This window comes from Arachis ipaensis, chromosome B9 (assembly GCF_059453495.1).
Source record: "Arachis ipaensis isolate K30076 ecotype BB chromosome B9, ASM5945349v1, whole genome shotgun sequence".
Classification (NCBI taxonomy): Eukaryota; Viridiplantae; Streptophyta; class Magnoliopsida; order Fabales; family Fabaceae; genus Arachis; species Arachis ipaensis.
Window position 1 is genome coordinate 9,680,371 of NC_142444.1, and position 16,297 is coordinate 9,696,667.

General features: G+C 31.8%; 1 protein-coding gene and 1 pseudogene across 1 annotated transcript; both read left to right on the plus strand.

The window, feature by feature from the left end:
• The first annotated feature begins 411 nt into the window (after positions 1-411).
• LOC107614947 (putative phospholipid-transporting ATPase 4) lies at positions 412-8,322 on the plus strand. The gene is made up of 9 exons (XM_016317072.3): positions 412-2,168; positions 3,816-3,926; positions 4,010-4,286; positions 5,001-5,183; positions 5,308-5,517; positions 5,608-5,733; positions 5,868-5,966; positions 6,036-6,227; positions 7,583-8,322. Exons 1-9 carry the CDS (start codon positions 412-414, stop codon positions 8,276-8,278), a joined length of 3,651 nt encoding a protein of 1,216 aa, XP_016172558.1. The 3' UTR covers positions 8,279-8,322.
• A 4,483-nt stretch (positions 8,323-12,805) lies between these two features.
• LOC107617106 (uncharacterized) lies at positions 12,806-13,888 on the plus strand (annotated as a pseudogene).
• The last annotated feature ends 2,409 nt before the right edge of the window (positions 13,889-16,297 follow it).

A 16,297-nucleotide genomic window follows, 5' to 3' on the forward strand; every position in this document is an offset into this window, starting at 1 on the left:
AAGATACAGACAGAGACAGAGACCCAGAGAGAAGAAAGAGACAGTGCGCAGAGTCTCTTTCTTTCTCTTTCATCGTAAAACCCTGGCCATATTTCTTAGTTTGCATGGATTATGGATACGTTCCTTGACATGAATAAGCCAACTCCCATTTGGTGCGCTCGCTTTTCTTATTTATCAAGTTTCCATCATTTTCTTGTATGAGATGTTTCTGTTTTTCATTATATTGGAATAATGTTACAATGAATTTTCCTTTAATATTATCGATCATTTTTGACGTCATTCTTATGCTTTTACAATGAATTTGTCTCATATATCAATTCTTAAACATTATTACTTTTTTCTTTGTTATTTCTTCCCCTTTATGTCAGGCTTTAATTGGGAACAGAGCGGGCGTGTTCATTATTTGGGTAAATGGCACACAAGAGAATAAGAGAACGGCTTCGAAGAAGCGCACTTTACACATTTGCATGTCTCGGAAACCGTGCAACAGAAGATGACCAACCCCACGCGCTTCACGGCGCGGGATACACACGCACCGTGCATTGCAACCAGCCACACCTTCACGAAATCAAACCCCCTTACTATTGCAAGAACGACATTTCTACAACCAAATACAATGTTATCACGTTTCTTCCAACCGCACTCTTTGAACAATTCAGAAGGGTCGCTAACATTTACTTTCTTTTAGCGGCACTTCTCTCTGTCTTCCCAATCTCTCCCTTTAGCCCAATAAGCATGATCGCGCCTTTGGCGTTTGTAGTGGGGCTTAGTATGGCCAAGGAAGCATTGGAAGATTCTAGAAGGTTCCTTCAGGATGTCACGGTTAATAACCGGAAAGTGAATCACCATACCGGAAACGGTGTTTTTGAACCCAAGGCATGGAAGGATATTAGGGTTGGTGATATTGTTAAAGTAGAAAAAGATGAATTCTTCCCTGCGGATCTTCTTTTCTTGTCATCAAGCTATGAGGATGGGATTTGTTACGTTGAGACAATGAATTTAGATGGCGAAACGAATCTAAAGGTGAAAAGATCTTTGGAAGCTACCTTGGGTCTTGATAGCGATGAAACTTTTAAGGATTTTACCGGAACGATTCAAGGTGAAGATCCGAATCCGAGTTTATACACTTTCGTTGGGAACTTTGATTATGAACGACAGGTTTATCCTCTTGATCCGAGTCAAATTCTGCTCCGTGATTCTAAGCTTAGAAACACTGATCACATTTATGGAGTTGTGATTTTCACTGGTCATGACACAAAAGTGATGCAGAATTCAACACGTTCTCCTTCGAAAAGAAGCACCATTGAAAAAAAGATGGATTTAATCATATACATTCTCTTCGCTGTTCTTGTTATCATCTCGGTTATGAGTTCCGTAGGGTTCATGATAAAGACGAAGTACAAGGCACCAAACTGGTGGTTCTTGAGGCCTGATAACATTGAAGTTCAGTATGATCCACAGAAGCTTGGATTGGCTGGGTTGAGTCATTTGGTAACTGCACTGATTCTCTATGGATACTTGATTCCAATCTCGCTTTACGTTTCGATTGAGATTGTGAAGGTTTTACAAGCAAGCTTTATTAACCAAGATATTCACATGTATGATGAAGAAACTGGGACTGCAGCTGATGCAAGAACTTCGAATTTGAATGAAGAGTTGGGTCAAGTTGACACCATTCTTTCTGATAAAACTGGAACGTTGACATGCAACCAGATGGACTTTTTGAAATGCTCCATTGCTGGTGTTGCGTACGGTGTTCGTGCAAGCGATGTTGAAGTTGCTGCGGCGAAGCAAATGGCATCGGAGGTTGACAAAGATGGAGAGGAGAGTGATGTTAATGAGAATTATAGTGGTTCAGAGAGTGCTGGTTCAAAAAGGCCTCCAATAAAAGGGTTTGGTTTTGAGGATGATCGTTTGATGAATGGAAACTGGGTAAAAGAGGCTAACGTTGATGACCTTTTGTTGTTTTTTCGAATATTGGCGGTTTGTCATACCGCCATTCCTGATTATAATGAAGTAACTGGGAGTTTTACATATGAAGCGGAGTCACCTGATGAAGGTGCTTTTCTTGCTGCAGCAAGAGAATTTGGGTTTGAGTTTTGTAGGAGGACTCAGTCAAGTGTTTTCATACGTGAAAAATATACTAATCCTGGACAAGTCGTTGAAAGGTGAGTCAGTATCTCACTATCTCTAGTATTCTTCAACATTATTGTCTCTCTTTTTAGTTTACAACCCTGATATTTTTGTCTCAAAAAGATTTAAATAGATTTAATATTGTTTATGCCTTAATTACAAAAGAGATACTTAAGAAAAATAATGAAAATTCAGGTCCTATTAACTCAAGTCTATATTGTTTTAATTTCACTATGCAACCAACTAGAATTTTATCAACTTCTGTCGATTCTTATTTATGTCTATGTTTAATAGACGTATCTTTGTAGATGTGTCTAATAGAAATGTCTTTATTACGAATGTGTTTAATGAAAATGTCTTTGTCTTTGTAAATATATTTTTTGGATATATCTTCTTGTACATATGTCTTTTAATAAATGTATCTTTAATATTAATTATTATTGACAATAAGTTGACAGATAATATCTTGATACTCTATACTTTTTCATATTGTTTAAATTTCATAATTAGATAATTAATTTAAAAATTTAAATTTTAATTATAATTGACTTTCCCATTTTAAACCATTGTTCACATTGTTAATTCAAATTATTGTTTCTCTATATTTTCTACATTTAATATTGTTTTGTGCCTTAATTACAAAAGAGATACTTAACAATAAAAATGGTGAAAACCAGTTTCAGTTAACTTCATGTGAAATTGATAGTTAAGAATTGTTAAATGATTTGATATATTTAACTAAATTATCATTTAACGGCTTTCAATTATCAACTTCACGTAAAGTTAATTGCACCTGAGTTTTCACCGATAAAAATACAATTAGGTAAAGTATAATTTTTGTCCATAACATTTGTAATTTTTTAAAAAAATACTCTCATCATTTAATTGTATATAATTTTATCCCTAACGTTTTTTGTTGGTGTAACAAAATTATCCCTTGATGTTAATTTCACGTGAAATGTTGGGATAAAATTAAAGACATTTATAGTTTTGAAATAAATAAAAAATGTTAAGGACACAATTGAATGAATTGAAAATATTAGGAGAATAACATTAAATAAAATTAAATATTAGGGATATTTTTAAAAAAATTTGTAATCTTAAAAATAAAAATATACTTTACCCAAATATAATTGATATGTAAAAGAACATAATTTAAAATTATTTTATTAATTTAATAGTTATAATTACATATTTATTATATTTAATTTTATTTAATTATTTCAATAATAATTAAATAATATGAAAAAATAATTTTAAATATTTTTTATTATTTCTCAAATATTTTTTTAACGTAATAAACTAAACAACTAAAAACTCTAAATTCTAACCTATACAATAAAAAATGTAATTAACTAAGCAAGTATTCTCAACTTGTTATTACTATGTTGGTCTTCTTGTCTACCTATTTATTCATTAAATAAAGTTTAATATCTTCTAACATAAATATTATTAAGTTTTCTCTTACCTTTTTAAAATCTCAACGATATTAAGTATTTCACCTATACTTAATATTGGAACAATATTAAAATTATTTAAAATCTTTTAAGATAATAATATGCTATTTTAAAATTTAAAAAAAAAACTGAGACTTCACTTAAATATTAATAGTTAATAATTAAAATATTAATTGATCTCTTTCTATAATTTCTTCTAACAATTTTTTTTTTGTTACGTTGCAGAGAATTTAAACTCTTGAATTTGCTTGATTTCTCTAGTAAAAGAAAACGTATGTCAGTGATTGTGAGAGATGAAGAAGGAAACATTATTCTTATGTGTAAGGGGGCTGACAGGTTAGCTTATAGAGCATGTTATGCATGTTATTCCTTTCTAATATTATTCTTTTAGTGGTGATGACATGAATTGTTTTATGTAGTATCATATTTGACCGTTTGGCAAAGAATGGAAAAAAGTATTTGGAGTCTACAACTAGACATTTAAATGAATATGGAGAAGCCGGGTTGCGAACACTAGCCTTGTCTTATAAAAGGCTTGATGAGGAAGAATACTCTGCTTGGAACAATGAGTTTCAGAAGGCCAAAACTTCTGTTGGCGTTGATAGAGAAGCAACACTTGAGCGCGTTTCAGAGATGATGGAAAAAGACTTGATTCTTGTTGGAGCTACGGCTGTGGAAGATAAGCTCCAAAAAGGGGTACTAATTCAATACTCATTCAAATTATCTAAAATATTCTATATTCATTTTACTAATCTAATTTTTTATGATTGTTAAATTAGATTATATTTATAATAATAATTAAAATTATAAAAAATTATGTACACACTAAATTATTTACCAAATTAATTACTATATATATATATATATAATATATGTGTTATTTTATTCATTTTAATGTGTATTTTATATTATAACATATATATTATATAAGACTGCATTTGTTTCTGAGAATAGGATAGGACAAGACACTGAAAATAAGACATAATGAACAGAAACACAAAATTTTGTGTTTTTGTATTCTATTTAGTGATAAATTAAAATAAATTATGATAATCTTTTTTAAATTTTTTTTTTCATTCAAAAAATTTAAAAAGAAAAATATAATAATAAAAATATAATTATAAGAAATTAAGAAAAATAATAAAAAAAAAATAAATTGTGTTTCTTGTTTGTTTTTGTGTCCTTTGATGATACAAAATATACTAACTCAATATCTTTAGACACGATATTTATGTTTATGTCTCATCTGTTTAACACGATTTTATGTGTCTGTGTCTCTGTTTTAATGTTCTGTTCCTATAAATAAATGTAACCAAGTAATTGATTTGATAGTTGATTTTTAATATACTAAAATTATAATATATATTTGCTTCAAATCCAAGTTCAAGCTTTTTTGTTTTAATTTCTTAGGTTCCCCAGTGCATTGACAAACTTGCCCAGGCGGGCCTTAAGATCTGGGTATTGACAGGGGATAAAATGGAAACAGCAATCAACATTGGATTTGCATGCAGTTTGCTACGACAGGGCATGAAGCAGATCTGTATAACTATTCCAAATTTAGATGCAATGCCGGCCAGTGATAGCACCAAAGAGGTACCTTAGCTTTATTTTTTTTGTTTCCAATTTAGATAAAGAGTTTTAATTTGGTCTCTTTTTAAGGGACTTAAGGGTTTCATCTGATGAAGATAGGCCTAGTTCTTTAATTTGACGCACGCAGGCCATCAAAGATAACATTTTGAACCAAATTACGAATGCATCACAAATGATAAAGCTAGAGAAGGATCCTCATGCTGCATTTGCATTAATTATTGATGGAAAAACTTTGACCTATGCTTTAGAAGATGATATGAAGCGCCTATTCCTTGCATTGGCCGTTGATTGTGCATCAGTCATATGCTGTCGTGTCTCTCCCAAGCAAAAGGCATTGGTATGTATGTACCTAAATTCATTTAATCTCTTATTTTAATAAATTAATTAAAGTCATTACTTAATTAATTTCATAAGCTTTGGTCATCAGGTAACAAGGTTAGTGAAAGAAGGAACCAAGAAGACCACACTAGCAATAGGTGATGGTGCAAATGATGTTGGCATGATTCAAGAAGCAGATATTGGTGTTGGAATCAGTGGGGTTGAAGGGATGCAGGTTAATTATAATAACTTTAAACGCTTCAAAATATTGTTCAATATTCAGTGTAACATGTTCTCTCATTCTACAAATCTAAGACCTAAGACAAAAAATAAATATCAAACTTCTTGGCTCATATAACTTGATTTCAGGCGGTGATGGCTAGTGACTTCGCTATTGCTCAGTTTCGGTTTTTAGAGAGACTTCTCGTGGTCCATGGACATTGGTGTTATAAGAGAATTGCACAAATGGTAATTTATTAACATTCAATTTCATCATTATTCTCACAAATCTGAACTAACTTGTTAATTGTTATGCAGATATGTTATTTCTTCTACAAGAACATAGCATTTGGACTAACCATATTCTATTTTGAGGCCTTCACAAGCTTCTCTGGTCAATCAGTTTATGATGACTGGTACATGATATTGTTCAACGTTGTTCTAACATCCTTGCCTGTCATTTCACTTGGAGTTTTAGAACAAGATGTTCCATCAGAAGTTTGCTTACAGGTTTATCTATCTTTTCTGAAATTTTTTTCACAAATGATTTTTTCCTAAAAAAGTAGTATGTTAAGTAAAAACATGCAAATGTTAATATGCTAAAAAAAATTGCGTATTTTAAAAATTAATTTACTATTAAAAATAAAAAAATTAAGAAAAATAAAAAATAAAATTCTCTAAATATAGTACTTTTTACTTAATAAACTTAATTTTATATCTAATACATTTATTTATGCAAGGGTTTTTTTTATTTTGAATTCTAAAAATCAGATGGATCTATTTTTTATTATACTAAAGAAAAAATTTTAAAAACTAAGATTACCACTCAATATTACAACCAACATTTAATATAAAAAAATAACATTTGAAATATTAAAAATAAAAATATCTAAAATATAATTAGAAGAAACATACATCAAAATTTAAAATCAATAAAAGCTCATCTTTAGTTTATACAAAATTTGTTTAGAAATCTGTTATAATATTGAATAAAATGGATTATTATAGTATGGTAAAAATTTATATATAGTTGTCTTGAATACTGTTAAATAATTTAATATGTTCGACTAAATTATTATCAACGTCTTTTAACTATCAATTTCATATGAATAATATGAAGACAACTGCATGGATCGATTCACTTTATAGTATTGTTTTTTGAAGTTATTCTTTACTAAAAGTAAAATTCTTGGGATCAGTAATTTTTAGTATTTTTTGTCATCATTTGGCGAGAATAAATACTAAATTATCATTTTATTAATTTATGTGTACAAATTCTAAAAAACGTGGATACAATTTATATTGATATATGAGTATAAAATATATTGATTTATGTGTGTAAAACTCTAATAAATATAGATGTAAAGTATATACTTTTTTGTGTACAAAATATCTGAAAATATAAGTGCAAATTATTGTTGGCTAAGTATTGATAAAAAAATGATAATATTTGGCTACCAAAAATGATAATATTTGTTCACCATGTAGTTTTGCTCATACTAAAATTTTACTTTATATTGTACTAAAATTTCAAATTCATTGATGAGAATACCTTAACCATTTAGGCCAGTGTAAATAAACAGTTTAATTAAACTCTTTTTAAAAAAATAATTTAAATAATAAATAATTATATTAAACATACTTTATAAATAAGTTATTTTATATTTAGATTTTTAATTTTAAAAGTACTTATTTTAAAAGAAATATGATAAAAAAAATTTATTATAAAAAAATTGTTTAATTTTAAAAATTATACCAAACATTAATACTACTAATTTTTATAAATAAAAAATTGAAACTTCCAAACATGCCCTTATTATTATTATTGATAAGTTGTTTAACTTGTTGTTGCTCTTTATTTGTAGTTTCCTGCACTGTATCAGCAAGGACCAACAAATTTATTCTTTGATTGGTATAGAATACTGGGATGGATGGCCAATGGTGTTTACTCCTCAATAGCCATCTTTTTCTTTAACATCATAATCTTCTACGACCAAGCATTCCGGTCCGACGGTCAAACCGCCGACATGGCCGCGGTCGGCACCTCAATGTTCAGCAGCATCATTTGGGCCGTGAACTGCCAAATTGCCCTAACAATGAGCCACTTCACATGGGTTCAACATGTGTTTGTTTGGGGAAGCATAGCCACTTGGTACATCTTCCTCTTCTTATATGGTGCCCTTTCACCAACATACTCCAAGAATGCCTATAAAATATTGGTTGAATCTCTTGGACCTGCACCCATTTATTGGATAGCAACGTTCTTGATATCAGTTTCTTGCTTCCTTCCATATCTAACTCACATAGCTATCCAAAGATGTTTCAATCCCATGGATCATCATATTATACAAGAGATTAAGTACTACAAGAAGGATATTGAAGATAGACACATGTGGAAGAGGGAGAGATCTAAGGCTAAACAAGAGACAAAGATTGGATTCACTGCAAGAGTTGATGCTAAGATAAGACAGATTAAAGAAAAGTTACATATAAAGCAACAGCAACAACAACAACATTCTACACTTACCAGTTCAACAACCCAATCACCCTCCTTATTGTAACACAATTTTGGGTAACTTTTTTTAGGGACTTTTTATTAACCCATTCTAACTGTTTATATATATAAGTGATTTGTCAAACTGGGATGAACCAATTGATTAAGAGCATGGAGATCATTGTCCCAAGTTTTGTCTTATTGTTTTGCTTACTAGCTAGAAGGTTACTTCTTATTTTTTTTTTTTTTTAATCTAAAGTAGTTAGGTGTTAGAAAATGGAAGCTAAATTTACAACAATCCTAGTTTTCAAATTAAGTTGATATATATAACAGTATGTTTATACTGTTGTAAATAGCAGTTTTTTATTTAATAGGTCAAAAATTGTTATTAAAATTAAACCACTATTATTTCTGGATGACATGAATGGTAATTTTAGAAAATGAGTTGATTTTAAAGATTGATTAATTTGTCACGCAATTATTAATTATTAAAAACCTCTCGTTAGTAAGCAAATTTAGTTTTCTTTTTTAGTTCAACTAATTAAAATTATATTTGGATGGTGGGTAAGTATGTCAATTGTAGTTAGTAAATTTTTCTATTTAGTAAATTAATTTTTATAATTATTTTTTTTAACAAGCAAACTCAATACAATAAAGTGGAGCGACAAAGAACCAAATCTCAAAAATTAACATCCAACAAATAAATAAATAGAAATGATTCTTAGTATCATTTTCGGCATAACCATCAACAACCAAAGAGATCTAAGCTATTTCACTCTCTATAGCGACAAAGATTTCTGAAAAATCTCTTCTACACCCGCTTCTTTATTATTAAAGATCCGTCTGTTCCTTTCTAGCAAAACGTTCCAAATAACGGCAAATAAAGAAGCAGATGAGCCACTTGTTGCGTTCCTCTTTTCTATTAATAATACTTGTCCAACTATCAAAGTGTTCTTTTATTGAACCCGGAGCAGACCACAACCTTTCAAAATTAAATAGCCATTCACACCACACTTGTCAAGTAAACTCACAATCAAGAAACAAGTGGTGAATATGTTCGACGCCTTTTTTACATAATACGCACATGTTATTATCACCATGTCTAATAATTCCCAACCTATGCAATTTTTCTTTAGTATTAACTCTTCCTATTAAAGCAAACCAAATAAATAACTCCACTCGTGGCGGAATCAAACCTTTTCATATGGTTCTGGTAAAACTATAGCTGGTGATATTCTCTGGGATTGTTTCTGACTGCATCACTGCACAAAAGAGTTAGTTAAAAAAAATGTCTTCTTTGTCAAACTTCCATACAACTCTATCTTGTGCATCATATGCTAGCTTTACAGGCATTAAAGTCTCATGTAATTGATCCACTAAATCCAACTCCTATTGGTATAACTCTCGCCTCCACTGGAAGTTCTAAATCTGCTCTAACCCATCCCAAAACCCACAATCTCCTATAATAGATCCTCTTTGGTTTGAAACAGAGAAGAGTCTCGAAAAATTCATCTTTAGTGAACTACTTTGTAACCAGACATCTTCCAAAAAATGAGTTCTCCTTCCATCACCCACCTCCATAGACAACTCAGCAATCATCTTTTCTCTCACATTACTATCCTTGAATTGCAGCTGACAGATATTCTTCCATGGATCCCCTCTAGGCAAAATCTAAACTGATAACATCACACTGGGGTTCAAGTTATAACAAGAGCATACAACCTTCTTCCATAATTGACACTCCTCTTTTGAAAAACACCACCACCACTTGAAGAGGAGTGTTGTGTTCCTAACCACGGCATCCCCCACCCCAACCCACCCAACTTTTTAGGAGCCTGATCCACTTTCTACTTAATCAGCGCCAATCCATTTCTACCTTCCTCTTTGCTTCATAGGAATTTTCGCTGCAATGAAATCACCTTATCTGCCACTGATTTCAGCATCTTATATAGGCTCAAATAGTACATCGTACCGGCAAGCTATTTAACACAGATTTAAAAAAGACTAATAACTTACCCGCTTTATTGAGCACTTTTGCCTTCCATAAGCTAAATTTCTCCTCTATCTACTTTATCAATTATCAGGTTTCAAGTCCTGACCAGACTTAGGTTCGCTCTTATATATAGAAATGCCAAGATATCTGACTGGAAGGTTAGCCTCCTTACATTCCAACAAGTTGCACATGTTGTAAGTTCACTGCTGATCATAATTGATTAGGATTAAACTTGATTTATCGAAGTTGATACTTAACCCTGACATCACCTCAAAACATCTTAGTAACCTGGCATAGTTTCTGATGGTCTCCTCCTCCGATGGACAGAACAATATAGTGTCATCTGCAAACTGGAGATATGACAACTCTATATTATCCTTGTCAACTAGCAAAGGCGAAAAACATCTGTTTCTGACTGCCTCCCCTAACATCTTATGCAGAACATCAACAACAAGAACAAACAAAAAAGAAGACAGTGGATCAACTTGTCTCAAACCCCCTCCATCTTAAAAGGTTTAGATGATGAACGTCATTTATCAGAATCGACATAGAAGCAGTACTAACACACTCCTTTACCCATTCCCTCTACCTCCAACCAAAACCCATCTTCTATAATACAATATTCACAAAGCTCCATTTTATCCGATCATAAACCTTCTGAAAATCTAATTTAATGATTGCCGCTTTATTCTTTCTCATCTTTAACTATTGTACTGTTTTAGAAACAATAAGTGCTCCATCATGTATTTTTTGACTCTTCACGAATACACTCTGAATCGTTCCTACTAAATCTGGTATTACCGATCTCATCTTTTTTATTATTACTTTAGAAATAATTTTGTATACGTAGTCTACTATCTTAATCGATCAGAAATTCTTAATCTCTTTGGGTCCAATAAACTTAAGTGTTAGGACTATCCACGTAATATTAAAGAGAAGACAACTTTGATGACTGAAAGTTTGAATGTTATGTTAGTGTGTTTAAGGATTAAATTAATGCTAATAAAATTGTTAGTGTGAATATATACCATAAACTCTTCTATTATGTAGAGATCATAATTTTCCCTTTAAAGATAAAGTAAGAGATTTTAGAAGTATATGAAATGAAAAACCTATCTACAATTCTACGTAACTACTGTGTTGGTCATGAAATAAAATTTAAAAGATAGAATAAGAAGTTTTAGCTAATAAATTTTCCAAAGATTTATTTAATAAGGTGAATCCTATAGAAATTATGCTTAATTTATTAAAAAAATAAATAGATAATATTTAATAAATTTTAAATATTTAATTTTTTATTTTTAAAAACAAGTTATTAGACGTTACAATAAAAAAATACTATACGATTCACGGTATAAATACATTGTTGTCTAAAAATTGTTGTTCTTTTTAATTAGAAATTCTACTTTGTAATTTTACCAAATATTCTTAACAAAATTTTTATTATAATAAAAGATGATATTATCATGTTTTTTAATTCTGATTTTTTATTTTAATAAATAAATTAATTATAATAATTACTGAAATAAATAATTTAAAAAATCATAGTTTCTCTATACTTATTTAGAAGTCGCGGGTTCGAATCTCTCTATCTTTAGTAAAAAAAATAATTTCGTTTGTTGCATGGAAATACATAAAAATTTAAAATATAATTTAGATAACCTTATCTCAAAAAGAACTCAATGAAAATGTTAACATGTTTATTTAAAATATTTTATTTTTAAGAGTTTGGTCCAATTTAAATCATTAATATTTTTTATTATTTTTAAAAATTATATTTAATTATTTATAAATACATATATCTCGTTTACAATGTAAATGAAATAAGAGAGAGGTATTTATTTCGATAGATATTTTTTAAATTATTTATTTAGTAATTATTATAATTTATTTATTTATTAAAATAAAAAATCTATTTTAATTCAACATGTCTATTTTAATAAGGGTACATTTATTTCGGATTCTCATAAAGGTAATTTTATAACTGTTTGCACATTCTTGAAAAAAACTAAACTGATTTTAATGGAATCTACTCTATTCAGTTTTTTTAAAATGAAAATTGAAAACTTTTCTTTTCAATATTTTATTATTTTATAATCTTTATGTCGATATATATATTTAAAAAACGAATATTTTAGAGAACAAAGAAAAGCAAGTAAAAGTTTATTTCTGTTAATAAAAAAACACAAATTGACTAGTTAAAACTGACTATTTTTTTGGGCTTTATTTTTTGTGGGAAAAGTATTTTTCGAACCTTGGTGGACCAAATAGAAAGATACTATTTTAATAGTGAGGATGTCATCCGTACAAAAATTTTTTAAAATTATGTATTTGACCCAAAGCCTAATCAAATTGTAAACCGATTCAATTTGGTTGGTCTGGTTGGATTGGAATGATAAGACCCGGTTTATTAGTTTTTTTTTTTTTTTGACGAAATGAATTACCTTTTCTCTTGTAATATAAATAAAAGGTAAATAAAATTCAATAATTAAGCTCAAACACAGAGTTTAAAGCTTGAAGCTTGAAGCTTGAAACTTGAAGCTTGAAGTTAGAGAGAAACGAAGAAGATAATTACATTGGATCTGATCAAATTGAATAAAAATGAGTTTGTTGAGTCCAAAAACGGAGAAGCTAGTGAAAAGGATAACCATTGTTGCAACTGTCACCGCTTCCTATTTCCTCTTGACTGCTGATTATGGCCCTCAGCCCAACTCTCTCGACTCTGTCTGTAATCTTTCTTTTTCTGTCATTCAAAAGCTTTAATCTTTACCCTTTTCTTCATCTGGTTCCTTTTCTATGTTATTGTTATTATTATGGGATAAATGCTCTAGTTTTTCTCAAACTTCTCAGTTGATTTTGTGGTTTATGGCTATTACTTATTAGTTGCAAGTTTCATGGTTACAATTTGAAATTTTTTGTCTCAAACAAAGCTCAGGTTAGCTCATCTAATTTGGTATTGGTTATTATCATATTCTATTTGGGAAACTTTGAGCAAAGGGGTGTTTTTGAGGTATTCAAATTGATATATATTGGATGAATGCTAGTTTCAATTTGAAACTTTATTCAAAATCTACTGGTGAATTGGGAGTTGGACCACCATGATTATTCTACTGGTGCATGGTTCCCTTCTCAAAAACTATTCAAATAATCAAATATCAATACTTTCATTTTTGCAAGTACATGCAATTGCTTGTGGATGAGCTGTAAAATGTTGCACTAATAACTAACTTTGTATATTAGAAACTATGGCCTTGCAATAGAGATAAGTATGTGTCTTTTGTAGTTAGAATGCTATTTCTAGAACATCTTTTCTGGTTGTATTCTGAAAATTAATTTCTTCATTTGAGTCACTTTTTTAAGTATCGCTGAATAAACCTTGTTAATAGAGTGCATAGTTTGAGCCCTTAATACTTATGTGTTTCACTGGCAAGAGTGCCTGAATGTCAATCCATTAATCTACTACAATTGGATTTTCAAAACCCAAAAGCTTCAGAAAATGTTCGATTTACAGTTTTTATTAAGAGCATCTGTTAGTCTTATTATTTAAGTTTATGTTATCTTAATGGCAGGTTAAGAAGCAAATACTTTTAGCTCAGAGTACCATGAAGGAGTACATTTTCGGATCAAAGAGAGTCTCAAGAAAATCACCTGGCGAAATTGAACAACGGCAAGGAGAATCCATGAACTTATCTTCATACTATGATCATAAACATTTGATTCATCTTGTTGAGTTAAGGTTTTCTTTTTAGCCATTTGCATCTGTAAATTAATGTTGTCTAATAGAATGATTTAATGACAAGAAATGTTCGTTATACTCATTTTACATGAGAAAGTGTGCCGACTCAAGTTCAGTACTAATGGCATAAATGGCATAAATATTTTGTTTATCTTTTGTTAACTTTTCTCTCCTTTTATTTGGATCATGTGGTCTATTATATAAAATGAAGCATTCACAAGTGTATATCTTCGTTATGAACCAACCTTCATATTGTGTAAAGTGAGCAAAAAACTCTCATCATTATTGAATGAACAGCATATTTAACATTATGACACCTTAAGTATGATGAAGAAAGGGAAAACAAATTTACTGCAAAAAAATATTAGATATGTACTCTTCACCTGTTTTTTTTTTTTTTTTTTGAAAACTAAAGAGCTCAACACACTAGGTGGAGCAAACAGCGTCAAACAAACAAAAAAGAACAACAACTCCAAAGAAAAACAACAATCAAAGAAAAAGATTCGCGTGTCATCTCTGGCATAGCCATCAACAACACTAGAACTGGGCACCACTCCACTCCTTGCAGCTGAGCATGGTGTCGCGGATAATATCTTCTACGCCTTTGGTTTGATTCTAAAAAATTCTCCTATTCCTCTCCATCCAAATGTGCCAGATGATCGCATAGAAGCACCTCAGACGCTGCTTTTAAATCTCTTTTCCATGCAGTTCCTCTGTCCAGCTTAGAAAATGGTCCTTCAACACCCTCGGACAAGACCAAAGCCGGCCAAAGGCAGCTACCCAAGCACTCCACACCTGCCAAGCAAATTCACAGCCAAAAAACAAGTGATCGACATGCTCAACATCCTTAGTGCATAAAATACAACTCATATCATCCTGGCTGATAATCCTGAACCGACTCAACCGCTCCTTAGTATTCACCCTGCCTACTAGTACAAACCAAGCAAACAGCTCCACTCTTGGTGGAACCAACCCTTTCCAGATAGTGTTCGTGAAGCTGTAGCTGGTGACATCCTCGGATAGCATTCCTTCTTGTAGCACCTGCACAAATGAGTTAGTCGAAAAGATGCCAAGTCTATCAAATTTCCACACAACCCTATCCTCTCTAGTAGTCACTAGCCTGACAGGTCTCAAAGTCTCATGTAGCTGACTCAGAAAGTCTAGCTCTCACTGGAATAGCTCACGCCTCCATTGGAAGTTCCAAACCCACTCTAGCCCATCCCAAAACCCACAATCCCCAATGACCGAATCACATTGGTTTGAAACAGAGAAGAGCCTAGGGAACCGCTCTTTCAAGGATCCACACTGTAACCATACATCCTCCTAAAACCGAGTCCTTCGTCCATCACCAATTTCCATAGCCAGTCCTGTGATCATCTTATCCCTGAGTTGTTGCTCCTTAATTTGCAAATGGCAAATATCCTTCCATGGGCCTCCTCCCGTAGGCAACACTTGAGTGGACAGTAACTCATTCGGTCTCAAATTATTACAGGAACAAACCACCTTCTTCCAAAGCGGACACTCATTCTTAGCAAAGCGCCACCACCATTTAAACAACAAGGCAGTGTTATAAAGCATAGCATCTCCGACTCCCAACCCGCCTAGCTTTTTCAGGGCCTGTACCAATTCCTATTTCACCAAGGCCATGCCATTCCTCCCATCCTCCTTACTCCAAAGAAACCTTCTCTGTAAGGAAATCAACTTCTCAGCAACTGCCTTCGGCATCTTATAGAGGCTCAAATAATACACTAAAAGGCTATTCAAGACTGATTTGATGAGCACCAACTTTTCCGCTTTGCTTAGCACCTTTGCCTTCCAAAGGCTTAGTTTCTCTTCCACTTTATCAATGATGGGCTTCCAGGTCTTAACTAGCCTCGGATTAGCTCCTAAGGGAACTCCAAGGTACTTCACAGGGAGGGTATCCTCCTTACAACCCCACAGCAAACACATACGGTGCACCACTGTTCTTTACAATTGATAGGAATTAAGCTGGACTTGTCGAAATTAATACTGAGCTCTGACACCAACTCAAACCATCGCAGGAGCCGCTTGTAGTTCTTCATTGTCTCGTCTTCAGGGGGACAAAACAAAATTGTATCATCAGCAAACTGGAGGTGTGATAGCTCCACACTGTCCCGACTAACCACCAAAGGCAAGATACGTCCATTCCTAACTGCCTCACCAACCATTCTATGCAAAACATCCACAACCAACACAAAAAGAAACGGAGAGAGTGGGTCACCTTGTCTCAAACCCCTTTCTATTTTAAATGGTTTAGAAGGCGATCCATTAATCAGGACTGACATAGAAGCTGTGGTCACGCACTCCATAATTCACGCCCTCCACCTGCACCCAAA